The sequence below is a fragment of the Scyliorhinus torazame genome, chromosome 21 (genome assembly GCF_047496885.1).
Source record: "Scyliorhinus torazame isolate Kashiwa2021f chromosome 21, sScyTor2.1, whole genome shotgun sequence".
Taxonomy (NCBI): Eukaryota; Metazoa; Chordata; class Chondrichthyes; order Carcharhiniformes; family Scyliorhinidae; genus Scyliorhinus; species Scyliorhinus torazame.
The window spans coordinates 65,350,422-65,374,970 of record NC_092727.1 but is presented as its reverse complement, the minus strand read 5'-3'; the positions used below and the strand labels follow the sequence as shown (position 1 = coordinate 65,374,970).

The 24,549-nt window shown below is 55.0% G+C and overlaps 1 protein-coding gene across 4 annotated transcripts in view; it reads left to right on the top strand.

Moving 5' to 3' along the window:
• Positions 1-24,549, top strand: part of maptb (microtubule-associated protein tau b) — a 300,500-nt gene that overhangs the window by 160,284 nt on the left and 115,667 nt on the right. For 3 of the 4 annotated variants that reach the window (XM_072486888.1, XM_072486889.1, XM_072486890.1), the window contains 3 exons: positions 13,162-13,229; positions 13,405-13,572; positions 14,682-14,823. In XM_072486888.1, coding sequence (XP_072342989.1) covers positions 13,162-13,229; positions 13,405-13,572; positions 14,682-14,823 — 378 coding nt within the window. The remainder of the gene's footprint in view (positions 1-13,161; positions 13,230-13,404; positions 13,573-14,681; positions 14,824-24,549) is intronic. The other variant, XM_072486891.1, reaches the window with a different exon arrangement.

Sequence of the window (24,549 nt, the reverse complement as noted above, 5' to 3'; positions counted from 1 at the left end):
CTTTGCCCCATGTCCCTTCCCTTTGCCCCATGTCCCTTCCCTTGCCCCATGTCCCTTCCCTTTGCCCCATGTCCCTTCCCTTTGCCCCATGTCCCTTCCTTTGCCCCACGTCCCTTCCCTTTGCTCCAGGTCCCTTCCTTTGCCCCATGTCCCTTCCCTTTGCCCCATGTCCCTTCCCTTGCCCCATGTCCCTTCCCTTTGCCCAATGTCCCTTCCCTTTGCCCTATGTCCCTTCCTTTGCCCCATGTCCCTTCCCTTGGCCCCATGTCCCTTCCCTTGCCCCATGTCCCTTCCTTTGCCCCATGTCCCTTCCCTTTGCCCCATGTCCCTTCCCTTTGCTCCAGGTCCCTTCCTTTGCCCCATGTCCCTTCCCTTTGCCCCATGTCCCTTCCCTTGCCCCATGTCCCTTCCCTTTGCCCAATGTCCCTTCCCTTTGCCCTATGTCCCTTCCTTTGCCCCATGTCCCTTCCCTTGGCCCCATGTCCCTTCCCTTTGCCCCATGCCCCTTCCCTTTGCCCCATGTCCCTTCCCTTTGCCCCATGTCCCTTCCCTTTGCCCCATGTCCCTTCATTTTGCCCCATGTCCCTTCCCTTTGCCCCATGTCCCTTCCCTTTGCCCCATGTCCCTTCCCTTTGCCCCATGCCCCTTCCCTTTGCCCCATGTCCCTTCCCTTTGCCCCATGTCCCTTCATTTTGCCCCATGTCCCTTCCCTTTGCCCCATGTCCCTTCCCTTTGCCCCATGCCCCTTCCCTTTGCCCTATGTCCCTTCCCTTTGCCCCATGTCCCTTCCCTTTGCCCCATGCCCCTTCCCTTTGGCCCATGTCCCTTCCCTTTGCCCCATGTCCCTTCCCTTTGCCCCATGTCCCTTCCCTTGCCCCATGACCCTTCCCTTTGCCCCATGTCCCTTCCCTTGCCCCATGTCCCTTCCTTTGCCCCATGTCCCTTCCCTTTGCCCCATGTCCCTTCCCTTTGCCCCATGTCCCTTCCCTTTGCTCCAGGTCCCTTCCTTTGCCCCATGTCCCTTCCCTTTGCCCCATGTCCCTTCCCTTGCCCCATGTCCCTTCCCTTTGCCCCATGTCCCTTCCCTTTGCCCCATGTCCCTTCATTTGCCCCATGTCCCTTCCCTTTGCCCCATGTCCCTTCCCTTTGCCCCATGTCCCTTCCCTTGCCCCATGTCCCTTCCTTTGCCCCATGTCCCTTCCCTTGCCCCATGTCCCTTCCCTTGCCCCATGTCTCTTCCCTTTGCCCCATGTCCCTTCCCTTTGCCCCATGTCCCTTCCTTTGCCCCATGTCCCTTCCCTTTGCCCCATGTCCCTTCCCTTTGCCCCATGTCCCTTCCATTGCCCCATGTCCCTTTCTTTGCCCCATGTCCCTTCCCTTGCCCCATGTCCCTTCCCTTGCCCCATGTCCCTTCCCTTTGCCCCATGTCCCTTCCCTTTGCCCCATGCCCCCTCCCTTTGCACCATGCCACTTCCCTTTGCCCCATGTCCCTTCCCTTTGCCCCATGTCACTTCCCTTTGCCCCATGTCCCTTCATTTTGCCCCATGTCCCTTCCCTTTGCCCCATGTCCCTTCCCTTTGCCCCATGTCCCTTCATTTTGCCCCATGTCCCTTCCCTTTGCCCCATGTCCCTTTCCTTTGCCCCATGCCCCTTTCCTTTGCCACATGTCCCTTCCCTTTGCCCCATGTCCCTTCCCTTTGCCCCATGACCCTTCATTTTGCCCCATGTCCGTTCCCTTTGCCCCATGTCCCTTCCCTTTGCCCCATGTCCCTTCCCTTTGCCCCATGCCCCTTCCCTTTGCCCCATGTCCCTTCCCTTTGCCCCATGTCCCTTCATTTTGCCCCATGTCCCTTCCCTTTGCCCCATGTCCCTTCCCTTTGCCCCATGCCCCTTCCCTTTGCCCCATGTCCCTTCCCTTTGCCCCATGTCCCTTCCCTTTGCCCCATGCCCCTTCCCTTTGGCCCATGTCCCTTCCCTTTGCCCCATGTCCCTTCCCTTTGCCCCATGTCCCTTCCCTTGCCCCATGACCCTTCCCTTTGCCCCATGTCCCTTCCCTTGCCCCATGTCCCTTCCTTTGCCCCATGTCCCTTCCCTTTGCCCCATGTCCCTTCCCTTGCCCCATGTCCCTTCCCTTTGCCCCATGTCCCTTCCCTTTGCCCCATGTCCCTTCCTTTGCCCCATGTCCCTTACCTTTGCCCCATGTCCCTTCCCTTGCCCCATGTCCCATCCTTTGCCCCATGTCCCTTCCCTTTGCCCCATGTCCCTTCCCTTGCCCCATGTCCCTTCCCTTGCCCCATGTCCCTTCCTTTGCCGCATGTCCCTTCCCTTTGCCCCATGTCCCTTCCCTTGCCTCATGTCCCTTCCCTTTGCCCCATGTCCCTTCCTTTGCCCCATGTCCCTTCCCTTTGCCCCATATCCCTTCCCTTTGCCCCATGTCCCTTCCCTTGCCCCATGTCCCTTCCTTTGCCCCATGTCCCTTCCCTTTGCCCCATGTCCCTTCCCTTTGCCCCATGTCCCTTCCCTTGCCCCATGTCCCTTCCTTTGCCCCATGTCCCTTCCCTTGCCCCATGTCCCTTCCCTTTGCCCCATGTCCCTTCCCTTGCCCCATGTCCCTTCCCTTTGCCCCATGTCCCTTCCTTTGCCCCATGTCCCTTCCCTTTGCCCCATGTCCCTTCCCTTTGCCCCATGTCACTTCCCTTTGCCCCATGTCCCTTCATTTTGCCCCATGTCCCTTCCCTTTGCCCCATGTCCCTTCCCTTTGCCCCATGTCCCTTCATTTTGCCCCATGTCCCTTCATTTTGCCCCATGTCCCTTCATTTTGCCCCATGTCCCTTCCCTTTGCCCCATGGCCCTTCCCTTTGCCCCATGTCCCTTCCCTTTGCCCCATGCCCCTTCCCTTTGCCCCATGTCCCTTCCCTTTGCCCCATGTCCCTTCATTTTGCCCCATGTCCCTTCCCTTTGCCCCATGTCCCTTCCCTTTGCCCCATGCCCCTTCCCTTTGCCCCATGTCCCTTCCCTTTGCCCCATGTCCCTTCCCTTTGCCCCATGCCCCTTCCCTTTGGCCCATGTCCCTTCCCTTTGCCCCATGTCCCTTCCCTTTGCCCCATGTCCCTTCCCTTGCCCCATGACCCTTCCCTTGCCCCATGTCCCTTCCCTTTGCCCCATGTCCCTTCCCTTTGCCCCATGTCCCTTCCTTTGCCCCATGTCCCTTCCCTTTGCCCCATGTCCCTTCCCTTTGCCCCATGTCCCTTCCATTGCCCCATGTCCCTTTCTTTGCCCCATGTCCCTTCCCTTGCCCCATGTCCCTTCCCTTGCCCCATGTCCCTTCCCTTTGCCCCATGTCCCTTCCCTTTGCCCCATGCCCCCTCCCTTTGCACCATGCCACTTCCCTTTGCCCCATGTCCCTTCCCTTTGCCCCATGTCACTTCCCTTTGCCCCATGTCCCTTCATTTTGCCCCATGTCCCTTCCCTTTGCCCCATGTCCCTTCCCTTTGCCCCATGTCCCTTCATTTTGCCCCATGTCCCTTCCCTTTGCCCCATGTCCCTTCCCTTTGCCCCATGCCCCTTTCCTTTGCCCCATGTCCCTTCCCTTTGCCCCATGTCCCTTCCCTTTGCCCCATGACCCTTCATTTTGCCCCATGTCCGTTCCCTTTGCCCCATGTCCCTTCCCTTTGCCCCATGTCCCTTCCCTTTGCCCCATGCCCCTTCCCTTTGCCCCATGTCCCTTCCCTTTGCCCCATGTCCCTTCATTTTGCCCCATGTCCCTTCCCTTTGCCCCATGTCCCTTCCCTTTGCCCCATGCCCCTTCCCTTTGCCCCATGTCCCTTCCCTTTGCCCCATGTCCCTTCCCTTTGCCCCATGCCCCTTCCCTTTGGCCCATGTCCCTTCCCTTTGCCCCATGTCCCTTCCCTTTGCCCCATGTCCCTTCCCTTGCCCCATGACCCTTCCCTTTGCCCCATGTCCCTTCCCTTGCCCCATGTCCCTTCCTTTGCCCCATGTCCCTTCCCTTTGCCCCATGTCCCTTCCCTTGCCCCATGTCCCTTCCCTTTGCCCCATGTCCCTTCCCTTTGCCCCATGTCCCTTCCTTTGCCCCATGTCCCTTACCTTTGCCCCATGTCCCTTCCCTTGCCCCATGTCCCATCCTTTGCCCCATGTCCCTTCCCTTTGCCCCATGTCCCTTCCCTTGCCCCATGTCCCTTCCCTTGCCCCATGTCCCTTCCTTTGCCGCATGTCCCTTCCCTTTGCCCCATGTCCCTTCCCTTGCCTCATGTCCCTTCCCTTTGCCCCATGTCCCTTCCTTTGCCCCATGTCCCTTCCCTTTGCCCCATATCCCTTCCCTTTGCCCCATGTCCCTTCCCTTGCCCCATGTCCCTTCCTTTGCCCCATGTCCCTTCCCTTTGCCCCATGTCCCTTCCCTTTGCCCCATGTCCCTTCCCTTGCCCCATGTCCCTTCCTTTGCCCCATGTCCCTTCCCTTGCCCCATGTCCCTTCCCTTTGCCCCATGTCCCTTCCCTTGCCCCATGTCCCTTCCCTTTGCCCCATGTCCCTTCCTTTGCCCCATGTCCCTTCCCTTTGCCCCATGTCCCTTCCCTTTGCCCCATGTCACTTCCCTTTGCCCCATGTCCCTTCATTTTGCCCCATGTCCCTTCCCTTTGCCCCATGTCCCTTCCCTTTGCCCCATGTCCCTTCATTTTGCCCCATGTCCCTTCATTTTGTCCCATGTCCCTTCCCTTTGCCCCATGGCCCTTCCCTTTGCCCCATGTCCCTTCCCTTTGCCCCATGCCCCTTCCCTTTGCCCCATGTCCCTTCCCTTTGCCCCATGTCCCTTCATTTTGCCCCATGTCCCTTCCCTTTGCCCCATGTCCCTTCCCTTTGCCCCATGCCCCTTCCCTTTGCCCCATGTCCCTTCCCTTTGCCCCATGACCCTTCCCTTTGCCCCATGCCCCTTCCCTTTGGCCCATGTCCCTTCCCTTTGCCCCATGTCCCTTCCCTTTGCCCCATGTCCCTTCCCTTGCCCCATGACCCTTCCCTTTGCCCCATGTCCCTTCCCTTGCCCCATGTCCCTTCCTTTGCCCCATGTCCCTTCCCTTTGCCCCATGTCCCTTCCCTTTGCCCCATGTCCCTTCCCTTTGCTCCAGGTCCCTTCCTTTGCCCCATGTCCCTTCCCTTTGCCCCATGTCCCTTCCCTTGCCCCATGTCCCTTCCCTTGGCCCCATGTCCCTTCCCTTGCCCCATGTCCCTTCCTTTGCCCCATGTCCCTTCCCTTTGCCCCATGTCCCTTCCCTTTGCTCCAGGTCCCTTCCTTTGCCCCATGTCCCTTCCCTTTGCCCCATGTCCCTTCCCTTGCCCCATGTCCCTTCCCTTTGCCCAATGTCCCTTCCCTTTGCCCTATGTCCCTTCCTTTGCCCCATGTCCCTTCCCTTGGCCCCATGTCCCTTCCCTTTGCCCCATGCCCCTTCCCTTTGCCCCATGTCCCTTCCCTTTGCCCCATGTCCCTTCCCTTTGCCCCATGTCCCTTCATTTTGCCCCATGTCCCTTCCCTTTGCCCCATGTCCCTTCCCTTTGCCCCATGTCCCTTCCCTTTGCCCCATGCCCCTTCCCTTTGCCCCATGTCCCTTCCCTTTGCCCCATGTCCCTTCATTTTGCCCCATGTCCCTTCCCTTTGCCCCATGTCCCTTCCCTTTGCCCCATGCCCCTTCCCTTTGCCCTATGTCCCTTCCCTTTGCCCCATGTCCCTTCCCTTTGCCCCATGCCCCTTCCCTTTGGCCCATGTCCCTTCCCTTTGCCCCATGTCCCTTCCCTTTGCCCCATGTCCCTTCCCTTGCCCCATGACCCTTCCCTTTGCCCCATGTCCCTTCCCTTGCCCCATGTCCCTTCCTTTGCCCCATGTCCCTTCCCTTTGCCCCATGTCCCTTCCCTTTGCCCCATGTCCCTTCCCTTTGCTCCAGGTCCCTTCCTTTGCCCCATGTCCCTTCCCTTTGCCCCATGTCCCTTCCCTTGCCCCATGTCCCTTCCCTTTGCCCCATGTCCCTTCCCTTTGCCCCATGTCCCTTCATTTGCCCCATGTCCCTTCCCTTTGCCCCATGTCCCTTCCCTTTGCCCCATGTCCCTTCCCTTGCCCCATGTCCCTTCCTTTGCCCCATGTCCCTTCCCTTGCCCCATGTCCCTTCCCTTGCCCCATGTCCCTTCCCTTTGCCCCATGTCCCTTCCCTTTGCCCCATGTCCCTTCCTTTACCCCATGTCCCTTCCCTTTGCCCCATGTCCCTTCCCTTTGCCCCATGTCCCTTCCATTGCCCCATGTCCCTTTCTTTGCCCCATGTCCCTTCCCTTGCCCCATGTCCCTTCCCTTGCCCCATGTCCCTTCCCTTTGCCCCATGTCCCTTCCCTTTGCCCCATGCCCCCTCCCTTTGCACCATGCCACTTCCCTTTGCCCCATGTCCCTTCCCTTTGCCCCATGTCACTTCCCTTTGCCCCATGTCCCTTCATTTTGCCCCATGTCCCTTCCCTTTGCCCCATGTCCCTTCCCTTTGCCCCATGTCCCTTCATTTTGCCCCATGTCCCTTCCCTTTGCCCCATGTCCCTTCCCTTTGCCCCATGCCCCTTTCCTTTGCCCCATGTCCCTTCCCTTTGCCCCATGTCCCTTCCCTTTGCCCCATGACCCTTCATTTTGCCCCATGTCCGTTCCCTTTGCCCCATGTCCCTTCCCTTTGCCCCATGTCCCTTCCCTTTGCCCCATGCCCCTTCCCTTTGCCCCATGTCCCTTCCCTTTGCCCCATGTCCCTTCATTTTGCCCCATGTCCCTTCCCTTTGCCCCATGTCCCTTCCCTTTGCCCCATGCCCCTTCCCTTTGCCCCATGTCCCTTCCCTTTGCCCCATGTCCCTTCCCTTTGCCCCATGCCCCTTCCCTTTGGCCCATGTCCCTTCCCTTTGCCCCATGTCCCTTCCCTTTGCCCCATGTCCCTTCCCTTGCCCCATGACCCTTCCCTTTGCCCCATGTCCCTTCCCTTGCCCCATGTCCCTTCCTTTGCCCCATGTCCCTTCCCTTTGCCCCATGTCCCTTCCCTTGCCCCATGTCCCTTCCCTTTGCCCCATGTCCCTTCCCTTTGCCCCATGTCCCTTCCTTTGCCCCATGTCCCTTACCTTTGCCCCATGTCCCTTCCCTTGCCCCATGTCCCATCCTTTGCCCCATGTCCCTTCCCTTTGCCCCATGTCCCTTCCCTTGCCCCATGTCCCTTCCCTTGCCCCATGTCCCTTCCTTTGCCGCATGTCCCTTCCCTTTGCCCCATGTCCCTTCCCTTGCCTCATGTCCCTTCCCTTTGCCCCATGTCCCTTCCTTTGCCCCATGTCCCTTCCCTTTGCCCCATATCCCTTCCCTTTGCCCCATGTCCCTTCCCTTGCCCCATGTCCCTTCCTTTGCCCCATGTCCCTTCCCTTTGCCCCATGTCCCTTCCCTTTGCCCCATGTCCCTTCCCTTGCCCCATGTCCCTTCCTTTGCCCCATGTCCCTTCCCTTGCCCCATGTCCCTTCCCTTTGCCCCATGTCCCTTCCCTTGCCCCATGTCCCTTCCCTTTGCCCCATGTCCCTTCCTTTGCCCCATGTCCCTTCCCTTTGCCCCATGTCCCTTCCCTTTGCCCCATGTCACTTCCCTTTGCCCCATGTCCCTTCATTTTGCCCCATGTCCCTTCCCTTTGCCCCATGTCCCTTCCCTTTGCCCTATGTCCCTTCATTTTGCCCCATGTCCCTTCATTTTGCCCCATGTCCCTTCATTTTGCCCCATGTCCCTTCCCTTTGCCCCATGGCCCTTCCCTTTGCCCCATGTCCCTTCCCTTTGCCCCATGCCCCTTCCCTTTGCCCCATGTCCCTTCCCTTTGCCCCATGTCCCTTCATTTTGCCCCATGTCCCTTCCCTTTGCCCCATGCCCCTTCCCTTTGCCCCATGTCCCTTCCCTTTGCCCCATGTCCCTTCCCTTTGCCCCATGCCCCTTCCCTTTGGCCCATGTCCCTTCCCTTTGCCCCATGTCCCTTCCCTTTGCCCCATGTCCCTTCCCTTGCCCCATGACCCTTCCCTTTGCCCCATGTCCCTTCCCTTGCCCCATGTCCCTTCCTTTGCCCCATGTCCCTTCCCTTTGCCCCATGTCCCTTCCCTTTGCCCCATGTCCCTTCCCTTTGCCCCATGTCCCTTCCCTTTGCTCCAGGTCCCTTCCTTTGCCCCATGTCCCTTCCCTTTGCCCCATGTCCCTTCCCTTGCCCCATGTCCCTTCCCTTTGCCCCATGTCCCTTCCCTTTGCCCCATGTCCCTTCCTTTGCCCCACGTCCCTTCCCTTTGCTCCAGGTCCCTTCCTTTGCCCCATGTCCCTTCCCTTTGCCCCATGTCCCTTCCCTTGCCCCATGTCCCTTCCCTTTGCCCAATGTCCCTTCCCTTTGCCCTATGTCCCTTCCTTTGCCCCATGTCCCTTCCCTTGGCCCCATGTCCCTTCCCTTGCCCCATGTCCCTTCCTTTGCCCCATGTCCCTTCCCTTTGCCCCATGTCCCTTCCCTTTGCTCCAGGTCCCTTCCTTTGCCCCATGTCCCTTCCCTTTGCCCAATGTCCCTTCCCTTTGCCCTATGTCCCTTCCTTTGCCCCATGTCCCTTCCCTTTGCCCCATGTCCCTTCCCTTGCCCCATGTCCCTTCCCTTTGCCCAATGTCCCTTCCCTTTGCTCCAGGTCCCTTCCTTTGCCCCATGTCCCTTCCCTTTGCCCCATGTCCCTTCCCTTGCCCCATGACCCTTCCCTTTGCCCCATGTCCCTTCCCTTGCCCCATGTCCCTTCCTTTGCCCCATGTCCCTTCCCTTTGCCCCATGTCCCTTCCCTTTGCCCCATGTCCCTTCCCTTTGCCCCATGTCCCTTCCCTTTGCTCCAGGTCCCTTCCTTTGCCCCATGTCCCTTCCCTTTGCCCCATGTCCCTTCCCTTGCCCCATGTCCCTTCCCTTTGCCCCATGTCCCTTCCCTTTGCCCCATGTCCCTTCCTTTGCCCCACGTCCCTTCCCTTTGCTCCAGGTCCCTTCCTTTGCCCCATGTCCCTTCCCTTTGCCCCATGTCCCTTCCCTTGCCCCATGTCCCTTCCCTTTGCCCAATGTCCCTTCCCTTTGCCCTATGTCCCTTCCTTTGCCCCATGTCCCTTCCCTTGGCCCCATGTCCCTTCCCTTGCCCCATGTCCCTTCCTTTGCCCCATGTCCCTTCCCTTTGCCCCATGTCCCTTCCCTTTGCTCCAGGTCCCTTCCTTTGCCCCATGTCCCTTCCCTTTGCCCCATGTCCCTTCCCTTGCCCCATGTCCCTTCCCTTTGCCCAATGTCCCTTCCCTTTGCCCTATGTCCCTTCCTTTGCCCCATGTCCCTTCCCTTGGCCCCATGTCCCTTCCCTTGCCCCATGTCCCTTCCTTTGCCCCATGTCCCTTCCCTTTGCCCCATGTCCCTTCCCTTGCCCCATGTCCCTTCCCTTGCCCCATGTCCCTTCCTTTGCCCCATATCCCTTCCCTTTGCCCCATGTCCCTTCCCTTTGCCCCATGTCCCTTCTCTTGCCCCATGTCCCTTCCTTTGCCCCATGTCCCTTCCTTTTGCCCCATGTTCCTTCCCTTGCCCCATGTCCCTTCCCTTTGCCCCATGTCCCTTCCTTTGCCCCATGTCCCTTCCCTTTGCCCCATGTCCCGTCCTATGCCCCATGTCCCTTCCTTTGCCCCATGTCCCTTCCCTTTGCCCCATGTCCCTTCCCTTTGCCCCATGTCCCTTCCCTTTGCCCCATGTCCCTTCCTTTGCCCCATGTCCCTTCCCTTTGCCCCATGTCCCTACCCTTTGCCCCATGTCCCTTCCCTTTGCCCCATGCCCCTTACCTTTGCCCCATGTCCCTTCCCTTTACCCCATGTCCCTTCCCTTTGCCCCATGTCCCTTCCCTTTGCCCCATGTCCCTTCCCTTTGCCCCATGTCCCTTCCCTTTGACCCATGTCCCTTCCTTTGCCCCATGTCCCTTCCCTTTGCCCCATGTCCCTTCCCTTTGCCCCATGTCCCTCCCCTTGCCCCATGTCCCTTCCTTTGCCCCATGTCCCTTCCCTTGCCCCATGTCCCTTCCCTTGCCCCATGTCCCTTCCCTTTGCCCCATGTCCCTTCCCTTTGCCCCATGTCCCTTCCTTTGCCCCATGTCCCTTCCCTTTGCCTCGTGTCCCTTCCCTTTGCCCCATGTCCCTTCCATTGCCCCATGTCCCTTTCTTTGCCCCATGTCCCTTCCCTTGCCCCATGTCCCTTCCCTTTGCCCCATGTCCCTTCCCTTTGCCCCATGTCCCTTCCTTTGCCCCATGTCCCTTCCCTTGCCCCATGTCCCTTCCCTTTGCCCCATGTCCCTTCCCTTTGCCCCATGTCTCTTCCCTTTGCCCCATGTCCCTTCCCTTTGCCCCATGTCCCTTCCCTTTGCCTCATGTCCCTTCCTTTGCCCCATGTCCCTTCCCTTTACCCCATGTCCCTTCCCTTTGCCCCATGTCCCTTCCCTTTGCCCCATGTCCCTTCCCTTTGCCCCATGTCCCTTCCCTTTGCCCCATGTCCCTTCCCTTTGCCCCATGTCCCTTCCCTTGCTACCTTTCAAGAACAAAAATCTACCGTTCTTAGATTTAAAAGTAACAATTGATGTTGCATCAATTACCATTTGCAGAAGCTGAGGGCCAAACGTCTACCACCCTTTGTGTGGAGAAATATTTACTCAGAGTTAATTTTATCGACCCACCACTTGTATATTTGACGGTGGATGGAATGTAAAAGAAAGCAGGTGCCCAGCCCACCACTTTCTGCCCACCCTTGACCTTCTTCCATGTTATGGGGTTCGGGGGTTTAAGGCATCTGCCAGCCCTTGGGCCTATTAGGCCCTCAAGTGAACAAATTTAAAGTTGATGTGATGTTGACTGACATTTCAACTGAGGCCTGGCCCGAGGGGGGGGGGGGGGGGGGGGAGGAGCGCAGGAGGGAGGGGGTTGGGTGGTGGCAAGAAATACATCCCTTGCAAAATTCACCCCTAATTCTGGTGCTGAAAAGTCTAGATCTAGTTTTCAGCTCCACCAACCCTCTCCCCTCCCCACCCCCACCCCTGCCACCCCCACCCTTGCCACCACCAGCCCTGCCACCCCCCACCCCTGCCAACCCCACCCCTGTTACCCCCATCCCTGCCACCACCAGCCCTGCCACCCACAGCCCTGCCACCCCTACCCCTGCCACCCGCACCCCTGCCCCCACCAGCCCTGCCACCACCACCCCTGCCACCACCAGCCCTGCCACCACCACCCCTGCCACCACCAGCCCAGCCACCCCCACCCCTGCCACCACCAGCCCTGCCACCACCAGCCCTGCCACCCCCACCTCTGCCACCCCCAGCCCTGCCACCACCAGCCCTGCCACCCCCACCCCTGCCACCACCAGCCCTGCCACCCCCACCCCTGCCACCACCAGCCCTGCCACCCCTACCCCTGCCACCCGCACCCCTGCCCCCTCCAGCCCTGCCACCACCAGCCCTGCCACCCCCACCCCTGCCCCCACCAGCCCTGCCACCACCAGCCCTGCCACCCCCACCCCGCCACCACCAGCCCTGCCACCCCCCACCCCTGCCACCACCAGCCCTGCCACCCCCACCCCTGCCACCACCAGCCCTGCCACCCCCACCCCTGCCACCACCAGCCCTAGACTTCCCAACCAGCAAAAATCATCTCTCTCTATCGACCCGGTCTATCCCCCTTAACATTTTGAAATCTTTGATCAAATCGCCTGTCAACCATCGAAATTCCAGGGAATAAAACACCATTTTACATCCTCTCCTTATAATTTAACCCTTGACGTGCAGGTATTATTCTGACAAATGCACACTGTAATTCTACCCAGACCATTATATCTTTCCTAAGATGTGGTGCCCAGGAGTGCTCACAGGATCCTGGTGTGGTCTAACCAGATCTCTGTATAGCTGGAACATGGTGTTCTTCTCTTCTTGATACAAATGGCAGCATTTGGTTGCTTGTTTCTTCACTGCTTATACTGTCATTTTTTGCGCCATCGCAAATTTCTATATGAGGTTTTATCCCATCATCTGTGTCATAAATAAATACAGTTGAAAGCTCCACAGAGGTCCTTCCGAGACACCACTGATTATATTATGCCAGAAAGCCTTTTTGTTCCCCCTATTGCCTGTCCCTGCCACTCAGTCAGTTTCCTAACTAGGTCAATAATTTATTTTCAGAGTCTCCCGTGAGACACTTACTAATTGATGTCTTCTGCAAGTTCATTGATAAACACCCCCTGCTCGCATCAATTACGTTAACCCTCAAAACCTCTTCAAAAATAATTCAATCAAATTTGTCAGGCATGATTAACCCATGTTGGATCCCACTGATCAACTGAACATTTTAAAAGGTGTTGAGTCACCCCCTATCCTTAATTACAGACTCTCACCGTTTCATGACAACAGATGTTAGGTTCACGGGTTTATAATTCTGGGGTTTCCGACTTTCCCCTGCTTAAATGAGTGACTTGTGCAATTTTCCAATCTAAGGGAACATTTCAAGAATTGTGAGAGTCTTGCAAGGTATACAGGGGTTACAGTATACACAGGGATGGAATATACAGACATCACAATATTCCCAGAAGCAGCTGGGTCGCTGCTAATCCCAGTTAATAATGATAATATGAATGTCCAAAAGCTGTTTTCCTCTCATTTCTCACTTGCTCCTCCCAAACATTTAATCCATCTGAGGGAATGGAAACTAACCTTGAGGGTTATTATGAGCTATATCTAAACAAAGAGGCTAATTAGGTTAGACCCAGCATGTTACAATTCCCTAGGGAATGTGTTGCCCCTGTTTGTGACAATGTGAAATCCTAATATCCACAAAATGAACGGTTTTGAAGCAACCAGTTTAATAACTGCCAGTGTCAACAGATTTCCGCATCAGATGGGTACTCATATTATCAGTCGCAACCAAGGCTCAATGTCCTTTGGAGTCAGTGGGGCCAGGCTCAGTGTGTGGGGTTTATAGGCAGGAAGTGTTTCTTTATGACGGTTCCTGCTGCTTTCTGCCTTTCACGCAGCACCACCTTCAGCCGGATCATTTTAATACCCTATCTGAAAAGAGACCCATTTTGTTCTGTTCCCTGTTTTTAGCTCAGCGGCCTGTGGCAGGTGAAGAAGGAATCAAATCTCAGGCAGCCTGTCCTGAGAGCAAGAGCAAGGTGAGAGTCATAGAACAAAACAAGCTACTCAGCATCCAGGCCACACCAGTATTCTACCAGCACCCAAACATTTCATTTCTTGTTTTGTTTTTTAATGTTATTTTAAGCATAATTTTATTTGGTTTATGGAATTCATATTTTGTGCTGTCATTTTGAATTTTATTTTCATGTAAAGAGCTTCACACCTACAAAAATCTCTAAAGCAAGGCCTCAGGCCTCTACTACTCCTAAGAGGCCTACATCTGCCCGTAGCAACAAATCTTCCAGCCTTGTCTCCACCCCCAAAAGACCTCAATCCACCACAGGCCAAGATGGTACAGGAGCTAAGGAGCATAGAGCAAAGGTAAGGGTCACACCCTTAGAGTTTCTGATAATCAAACACAAATGTTACAGCCCAGATTATTTGCTTCATATTCAATTCATTTGTGTCCATTCTCTGGAGCAAATGAAAATGTTTCAAGGCATCCATTTTACCAAGCCAGTCATTTACTCAGCAATGCCCATGAGCGATTTACTGTTCAGTGATGCCTCTTGAATGTTTTCTTCCCGATTTCAAATTTCTTGGTTTCCTGTTACCCCGTAATGTTTTGAAACAAGAGAAAAAGCATTGCATCTCTCCACTGCACCCTTCCATCACAGCAACCCCATTCTATACTCTTCAAATACCCCATCCTCATCAAAGCCACCCAACCCAACTCAACCAACTCTCCCCATCAAACTGCCCCATTCCATCCCCCGTCACACTTCCAACCTGCCCACCCATACCCAATCCTATGACTGTCCCCAATTTCCCATCAAACCAGCCCCTTTGACCCACCCACCCCCCCATCCAACACCCTCATCATACCCATCACCTCATTCCCCTTCTCACCAAATGCCCCCTCGCTTCCCATCCCCAATCCCCATCACCCGCTATCACTGGAGCTCCTACTCATCAAATCCATCATCCCACATCCCCACCATCCCCCAAAGCAATGAGAGAGACACCGAGGCGGGAAATGCTGCTCTATACCAGGCAGAATTGTTCTTGGTTGAACTGCCTCGCTGCTGTTGTCGTTAGGAATAAATCGAGGTTACAGTCATGTTTCAAGGTGGATTTCAGATATTGCAGACAATGGTCGGATCAGGACTGGATTCTAACAGCAAGACCATCTCCTGCTCCCACTTTCCCCAGAGCATCACTGCCGAGGAATCGAGTTAACTTGCATCATAAAAACACTGCTGTTGGTGGTGTGACGAGCAATATGAAAAGGCCATTTACCTTCATCCAATTTACCCAATTTAAATCTCCAGACAGAGCGAGCCATTGGTAAACCTGCCGTTCGTTATCCTTCAAGAAGGAACATTTGGCAGGGGGAGTCAAGAGAAACAAATGGGTTCTCTGTAAATAGCCAGAAAGTATCTGCACTGTCAGACTTCACTTCAAACTAACAGCCCAGTCATTCATTGCAGGTGCCAGAAACAAGGAGGATTCCAGGATCACAAGCCCCATCGGGCCTCAGAATGCCAGGACATATCGGCGCAAGGACCCCACCTAAATCTGCACCCACTCAGAAGGGAACTCCTCACTCTCCTGATGTCAAAAGAACAACAGGTAAGTGAGAGGACAGGTGGGTGGGGAGGGAATGGGCAGGGGGGGGGGGGCGGGGGGGGGGGGGGGGGGGGGGGGGGGCGCGTTGTGCACAGAATGAAACTAAGCCTGGAGCAAGTGGACACATTCTGGGCTTGGGCACAGTGGGAAAACAGAGTTGTTTCACACTCTGGGACATTGAACATAGAACATTACAGCGCAGTACAAGCCCTTCGGCCCTCGATGTTGTGCCAACCATGAAACCACTCTAAAGCCCATCTACACGATTCCCTGATCATCCATATGTCTATCTAATGACCATTTGAATGCCCTTAGTGTTGGCGAGTCCACTACTGTTGCAGGCAGGGCATTCCACGCCCTTACTACTCTCTGAGTAAAGAACCTACCTCTGACATCTGTCCTATATCTATCTCCCCTCAATTTAAAGCTATGTCTCCTCGTGCTAGACATGACCATCTGAGAAAAAATGCTCTCACTGTCCACCCTATCTAATCCTCTGATCATCTTGTATGCCTCAATTAAGTCACCTCTTAACCTTCTTCTCTCTAACGAAAACAGCCTCAAGTCCCTCAGCCTTCCCTCATAAGATCTTCCCTCCGTACCAGGCAACATTCTGGTAAATCTCCTCTGCACCCTTTCCAATGCTTCCACATCCTTCCTATAATGCGGCGATCAGAATTGCACTCAATACTCCAAATGTGGCCGCACCAGAGTTTTGTACAGCTGCAACATAACCTCATGGCTCCGAAACTCAATCCCTCTACCAATAAAAGCTAACACACCGTACGCCTTCTTAACAACCCTCTCAACCTGGGTGGCAACTTTCAGGGATCTATGTACATGGACACCGAGATCTCTCACACTACCAAGAATCTTACCATTAGCCCAGTACTCTGTCTTCCTGTTATTCCTTCCAAAATGAATCACCTCACACTTTTCTGCATTAAACTCCATTTGCTACCTCTCAGCCCAGCGCTGCAGCTTATCTATGTCCCTCTGTAACTTGTAACATCCTTCTGCACTGTCCACAACTCCACTGACTTTAGTGTCATCTGCAAATTTACTCACCCATCCTTCTACGCCCTCCTCAAGGTCATTTATAAAAATGACAAACAGCAGTGGCCCCAAAACAGATCTTTGTGGTACACCACTAGTAACTGGACTCCAGTCTGAACATTTCCCATCAACCACCACCCTTTGTCTTCTTCCAGCTAGCCAATTTCTGATCCAAACTGCTAAATCACCCTGAATCCCATGCCTCCATATTTTCTGCAGTAGCCTACCATGCGGAACCTTATCAAACGCTTTACTGAAATCCATATACACCACATCAACTACTTTACCCTGTTTGGTCACCTTCTCAAAGAACTCAATAAGGTTTGTGAGGCACGACCTACCCTTCACAAAATCGTGTTGATTATCTCTAATCAAATTATTTCTTTCCAGATGATTATACATCCTATCTCTTAAAAACCTTTCCAAGATTTTGCCCACAACAGAAGTAAGGCTCACTGGTCTATAGTTACTGGGATTGTCTCTACTCCCCTTCTTGAACAAGGGGAACATTTGCTCTCCTCCAGTCTTCTGGCACTATTCCTGTAGACAAAGATGACTTAAAGATCAAAGCCATAGGCTTAGCAATCTCCTCCCTAGCTTCCCAGAGAATCCTAGGATAAATCCCATCCGGCCCAGTGGACTTATTTTCACACTTTCCAGAATTGCTAACACCTCCTCCTTATGAACCTTAAGCCCTTCTAGTCTAGTAGCCTGAATCTCAGTATTCTCTTCGACAACATTGTCTTATTCCTGTGTGAATACTGATGAAAAATATTCATTTAGCACCACTCCTATCTCTTCAGACTCCACGCACAACTTCCCACTACTGTCCTTGACTGGCCCTACTCTTATCCTAGTTATTCTTTTATTCCTGACATATCTGGAGAAAGCTTGAGGGTTATCCTTGATCCTACCTGCCACAGACTTCTCATGTCCCCTCCTCGCTCTTCTTAGCTCTCTCTTTAGGTCCTTCCTAGCTAACTTGTAACTCTCGAGCGCCCTAACTGAACCTTCATGTCTCATCTTTACATAAGCCTCCTTCTTCCTCTTGACAAGTGTTTTGACTGCTTTAGTAAACCAGGGTTCCCTCGCTCGACCACTTCCTCCCTGCCTGACAGGTACATACTTATTAAGGACATGCAGTAGCTGTTCCTTGAATAAGCTTCACATTTCCATTGTGCCCATCCCCTGCAGTCTTCCTCACCAGCCGATGCATCCTAAGTCTTGCCTCATCGCATCATAATTGCCTTTCCCCCAGATATAACTCTTGCCCTGCGGTATATACCTATCCCTTTCCATCACTAAAGTAAACTTAATCGAATTGTGGTCACTATCACCAAAGTGCTCACCTACCTCCAAATCTAACACCTGTCCTGGTTCATTACCCAGTACCAATCCAATATGGCCTCGCCTCTCGTTGGCCTAACTACATACTGTGTCAGGAAACCCTCCTGCACACATTTGACAAAACCAGACTCATCTAAAGTACTCGAAGTATAGCGTTTCCAGTCAATATTTGGAAAGTTAAATCCCCCATAACAACACACTGTCCCTTCACACTCTGGGACTGTGGCACACATGCTGTCCTTTCACACTCTGGGACACTGGGTCACAACACACGGTCCTTTCACACTCTGGGACAGTGGGTCACACGCTGACCTATCACACTCACCCACTGTCCTTTCACTCTCTGGACAGTGGGTCACACACTGACCTATCACACTCTGGGACAGTGGGGCACACACTGTCCTTTCACACTCTGGGACAGTGGGTCACACACTGTCCTTTCACACTCTGGGACAGTGAGTCACCCACTGTCCTTTCACTCTCTGGGACAGTGGGTCACACACTGCCCTTTCACATTCTGGGACAGTGGATCAGACACTGCCCTTTCACATTCTGGGACAGTGGATCACACACTGTCCTTTCACACTCTGGAACAGTGGGTCACACACTGTCCTTTCACACTCTGGGACAGTGGGTCACACACTGTCCTTTCACACTCTGGGACAGTGAGTCACACACTGTCCTTTCACACTCTGGAACAGTGGGTCACACACTGTCCTTTCACACTCTGGGACAGTGAGTCACACACTGTCCTTTCACACTCTGGGACAGTGGGTCACACGCTGTCTTTTCACAATCTGGGACAGTGAGTCACACACTGTCCTTTCACACTCTGGGACAGTGGGTCACACACTGTCCTTTCACACTCTGGAACAGTGGGTCACACACTGTCCTTTCACACTCTGGGACAGTGGGTCACACACTGTCCTTTCACACTATGGGACAGTGGTCCACACACTGTCCTTTCACACTCTGGGACAGTGAGTCACACACTGTCCTTTCACACTCTGGCACTGTGGGTCACACACTGTCCTTTCACACTCTGGGACAGTGGGTCACACACTGTCCTTTCACACTCTGGGACAGTGGGTCACACACTGTCCATTCAGACTCTGGGACAGTGGGTCACACACTGTCCTTTCACACTATGGGACAGTGGTCACACACTGTTCTTTCACACTCTGGGACAGTGAGTCACACCTGCCCCTTTCAGACTCTGGGACAGTGAGTCACACACTGTCCTTTCACACTCTGGGACAGTGGGTCACTCACTGCCCTTTCACACTCTGCGACAGTGGGTCACACACTGACCTATCACACTCACCCACTGTCCTTTCACTCTCTGGGACAGTGGGTCACACACTGACCTATCACACTCTGGGACAGTGGGGCACACACTGTCCTTTCACACTCTGGGACAGTGGGTCACACACTGATCTATCACACTCTGGGACACTGGGGTCACACACTGTCCTTTCACACTCTGGGGCACTGGGTCACACACTGTCCTTTCACAGTCGGGGACAGTGGGTCACATACTGTCCTTTCACACTCTGGGACAGTGGGTCACACACTGTCTTTTCACACTCTGGGACAGTGGGTCACACACTGTCTTTTCACACTCTGGGACAGTGGGTCACTCACTGCCCTTTCACACTCTGGGACAGTGGGTCACACACTGTCCTTTCACACTCTGGGACAGTGGGTCACACGCTGTCTTTTCACAATCTGGGACAGTGAGTCACACACTGTCCTTTCACACTCTGGGACAGTGGGTCACACACTGTCCTTTCACACTCTGGAACAGTGGGTCACACACTGTCCTTTCACACTCTGGGACAGTGGGTCACACACTGTCCTTTCACACTATGGGACAGTGGTCCACACACTGTCCTTTCACACTCTGGGACAGTGAGTCACACACTGTCCTTTCACACTCTGGCACTGTGGGTCACACACTGTCCTTTCACACTCTGGGACAGTGGGTCACACACTGTCCTTTCACACTCTGGGACAGTGGGTCACACACTGTCCATTCAGACTCTGGGACAGTGGGTCACACACTGTCCTTTCACACTATGGGACAGTGGTCACACACTGTTCTTTCACACTCTGGGGACAGTGAGTCACACACTGCCCTTTCAGACTCTGGGACAGTGAGTCACACACTGTCCTTTCACACTCTGGGACAGTGGGTCACTCACTGCCCTTTCACACTCTGCGACAGTGGGTCACACACTGACCTATCACACTCACCCACTGTCCTTTCACTCTCTGGGACAGTGGGTCACACACTGACCTATCACACCTCTGGGACAGTGGGGCACACACTGTCCTTTCACACTCTGGGACAGTGGGTCACACACTGATCTATCACACTCTGGGACACTGGGTCACACACTGTCCTTTCACACTCTGGGGCACTGGGTCACACACTGCCCTTTCACAGTCGGGGACAGTGGGTCACATACTGTCCTTTCACACTCTGGGACAGTGGGTCACACACTGTCTTTTCACACTCTGGGACAGTGGGTCACACACTGTCTTTTCACACTCTGGGACAGTGGGTCACTCACTGCCCCTTTCACACTCTGGGACAGTGGGTCACACACTGTCCTTTCACACTCTGGGACAGTGGGTCCCTCACTGCCCTTTCACATTCTGCGACAGTGGGTCACACACTGTCCTTTCACACTCTGGGACAGTGGGTCACACACGGTCCTTTCACACTCTGGGACAGTGGGTCACACACTGTCCTTTCACACTCTGGGACAGTGGGTCACGCACTGTCCTTTCACACTCTGGGACAGTGGTCACACACTGTCCTTTCACGCTCTGGGACAGTGGGTCACACACTGTTCTTTCACATTCTGGGACAGTGAGTCACACACTGCCCTATCACACTCTGGGACAGTGGGTCACACACTGTTCTTTCACACTCTGGGACAGTGGGTCACACACTGTCCTTTCACACTCTGGGACAGTGGGTCACACACTGTTCTTTCACACTCTGGAACAGTGGGTCACACACTGTCCTTTCACACTCTGGGACAGTGGGTCACACACTGTTCTTTCACATTCTGGGACAGTGGGTCACACACTGTTCTTTCACATTCTGGGACAGTGGGTCACACACTGTTCTTTCACACTCTGGGACAGTGAGTCACACATTGTTCTTTCACATTCTGGGACAGAGAGTCACACATTGTTCTTTCACATTCTGGGACAGTGGGTCACACACTGTCCTTTCACACTCTGGGACAGTGGGTCACACACTGTCCATTCAGACTCTGGGACAGTGGGTCACACACTGTCTTTTCACACTCTGGGACAGTGGGTCACACACTGTCCTTTCACACTCTGGGACAGTGGGCCAGAGAGTGTCCTTTCACACTCTGGGACAGTGGGTCACACATTGCCCTTTCACACTCTGGGACAGTGGGCCAGATAGTGTCCTTTCACACTCTGGGACAGTGGGTCACACACTGTCCTTTCACACTCTGGGACAGTGGGTCACACACTGTCCATTCAGACTCTGGGACAGTGGGTCACACACTGTCTTTTCACACACTGGCACAGTGGTCACACACTGTCCTTTCACACTCTGGGACAGTGGGTCACTCACTGCCCTTTCACACTCTGCGACAGTGGGTCACACACTGTCCATTCACACTCTGGGACAGTGGGTCACACACTGTCTGTTCACTCTCCGGGACAGTGAGTCACACACTGTCCTTTCACACTCTGGGACAGTGGGTCACACACTGTTCTTTCACACTCTGGGACAGTGGGCCACACACTGTCCTTTCACACACTGGGAAAGTGGTCACACAGTCTCCTTTCACACTCTGGGACAGTGGGTCACACACTGTCCTTTCACACTCTGGGACAGTGGGTTACACACTGTCCTTTCACACTCTGGGACAGTGGGCCAAACACTGTCCTTTCACACTCTGGGACAGTGCATCACACACTGTCCTTTCACACTCTGGGACAGTGGGTAACACACTGACCTTTCACTCTCTGGGACAGTGGGTCACACACTGTCCTTTCACACTCTGGGATAGTGGGTCACACACTGTCCTTTCACACTCTGGGACAGTGGGTCACACACTGACCTTTCACACTCTGGGATAGTGGGTCACACACTGTCATTTCACACTCTGGGACACTGGGTCACACACTGTCCTTTCACACTCTGGGACAGTGGGTCACACACTGCCCTTTCACACTCTGGGACAGTGGGTCACACACTGACCTATCACACTCACCCACTGTCCTTTCACACTCTGGGACAGTGGGTCACACACTGACCTATCACACTCTGGGACAGTGGGGCACACACTGTCCTTTCACACTCTGAGACAGTGGGTCACACACTGACCTATCACACTCTGGGACAGTGGGGCACACACTGTCCTTTCACACTCTGGGACAGTGGGTCACACACTGACCTATCACACTCTGGGACACTGGGTCACACACTGTCCTTTCACACTCTGGGGCACTGGGTCACACACTGTCCTTTCACACTCGGGGACAGTGGGTCACATATTGTCCTTTCACACTCTGGGACAGTGGGTCACACACTGTCTTTTCACACTCTGGGACAGTGGGTCACACACTGTCTTTTCACACTCTGGGACATTGGGTCACTCACTGCCCTTTCACACTCTGGGACAGTGGGTCACACACTGTCCTTTCACGCTCTGGGACAGTGGGTCACACACTGTACTTTCACAGACTGGGACAGTGGGTAACACACTGTCCTTTCACACTCTGGGACAGTGGGTCACACACTGTCCTTTCACACTGTGGAACAGTGGGTCACACACTGTCCTTTCACACTCTGGGACACTGGGTCACACACAGTCCTTTCACACCCTGGGACAGTGGGTCACACACTGTCCTTTCACACTCTGGGACAGTGGGTCACCACGGTCCTTTCACACTCTGGGACAGTGGGTCACACACTGTCCTTTCACACTCTGGAACAGTGGGTCACACACTGTCCTTTCACACTCTGGGACAGTGGGCCGGAGAGTGTCCTTTCACACTCTGGGACAGTGGGTCACACACTGACCTTTCACACTCTGGGACACTGGGTCACACAGTGACCATTCACACTCTGGCACAGTTGTCACACACTGTCCTTTCACACTCTGGCACAGTGAGTCACACACTGTCCTTTCACACTCTGGCACTGTGGGTCACACACTGTCCTTTCACACTCTGGGACAGTGGGTCACACACTGTCCTTTCACACTCTGGGACAGTGGGTCACACACTGTCCTTTCACACACTGGGACAGTGGGTCACACACTGTCCTTTCACACTCTGGGACAGTGGGTCACACACTGTCCTTTCACACTCTGGGACAGTGGGTCACACACTGTCCTTTCACGCTCTGGGACACTCTGTTGCCCTCACTCAGTCCCCTCACTGTCCCCTCACTCAGTCCCCTCACTCTGTCCCATCATTCAGTCCCCTCACTCTGTCCCCTCACTCAGTCCCCTCACTCAGTCCCCTCACTCAGTCACCTCACTCAGTCCCCTCACTCAGTCCCCTCACTCAGTCCCCTCACTCTGACCCCTCACTCTGGCCCCCTCATTCAGTCCCCTCACACTGTCTCCCTCACTCAGTCCCCCTCAATCAGTCCCCTCACATTGTCTCCCTCACTCAGTCCCCTCACTCAGTCCCCTCACTCTGTCCCCCTCACTCAGTCCCCCCACTCAGTCCCTCACTCAGTCCCCTCACTCTGTCCCCCTCACTCAGTCCCCTCACTCTGTCCCGCTCATTCAGTCCCCCTCACTCAGTCCCCTCACTCAGTCCCCTCACTCAGTCCCCACACTCAGTCCCCTCACTCAGTCCCCTCACTCTGTCCCCCTCATTCAGTCCCCTCACACTGACTCCCTCACTCAGTGCCCCTCAATCAGTCCCCTCACTCAGTCCCCTCACTCAGTCCCCACACTCAGTCCCCTCACTCAGTCCACTCACTCAGTCCCCTCACTCTGCCCCCTCGCTAAGTCTACTCACTCAGTCCCCTCACAGTCCCCTCACTAAGTCTCCTCACTCAGCCCCCTCACTCAGTCCCTTCATTCTGTCATCCTCACTCAGTCCCCTCACTCAGCCCCCTCACTCTGTTGCCCTCACTCAGTCCCCTCACTGTGCCCTCACTCAGTCCCCTCACTCTGTCCCATCATTCAGTCCCCTCACTCTGTCCCCTCACTCAGTCCCCTCACTCAGTCCCCTCACTCAGTCACCTCACTCAGTCCCCTCATTCTGACACCTAACTCTGACCCCTCACTCAGTCTCCTCACTCAGTCCCCTCACTCTGACCCCTCACTCTGTCCCCCTCATTCAGTCCCCTCACACTGTCTCCCTCACTCAGTCCCCCTCAATCAGTCCCCTCACATTGTCTCCCTCACTCAGTCCCCTCACTCAGTCCCCTCACTCTGTCCCCCTCACTCAGTCCCCTCACTCAGTCCCTCACTCTGTCCCGCTCATTCAGTCCTCCTCACTCAGTCCCCTCACTCAGTCCCCTCACTCAGTCCCCACACTCAGTCCCCTCACTCAGTCCCCTCACTCTGTCCCCCTCATTCAGTCCCCTCACACTGTCTCCCTCACTCAGTCCCCCTCAATCAGTCCCCTCACTCAGTCCCCTCACTCAGTCCCCACACTCAGTCCCCACACTCAGTCCCCTCACTCAGTCCACTCACTCAGTCCCCTCACTCTGCCCCCTCGCTAAGTCTCCTCACTCAGTCCCCTCACAGTCCCCTCACTAAGTCTCCTCACTCAGCCCCCTCACTCAGTCCCTTCATTCTGTCATCCTCACTCAGTCCCCTCACTCAGCCCCCTCACTCTGTTGCCCTCACTCAGTCCCCTCACTGTCCCCTCACTCAGTCCCCTCACTCTGTCCCATCATTCAGTCCCCTCACTCTGTCCCCTCACTCAGTCCCCTCACTCAGTGCCCTCACTCAGTCACCTCACTCAGTCCCCTCATTCTGACACCTAACTCTGACCCCTCACTCAGTCTCCTCACTCAGTCCCCTCACTCTGACCCCTCACTCTGTCCCCCTCATTCAGTCCCCTCACACTGTCTCCCTCACTCAGTCCCCCTCAATCAGTCCCCTCACATTGTCTCCCTCACTCAGTCCCCTCACTCAGTCCCCTCACTCTGTCCCCCTCACTCAGTCCCCTCACTCAGTCCCTCACTCAGTCCCCTCACTCTGTCCCCCTCACTCAGTCCCCACACTCTGTCCTCCTCACTCAGTCCCCTCACTCAGTCCCCTCACTCAGTCCCCTCACTCTGACCCCTCATTCTGA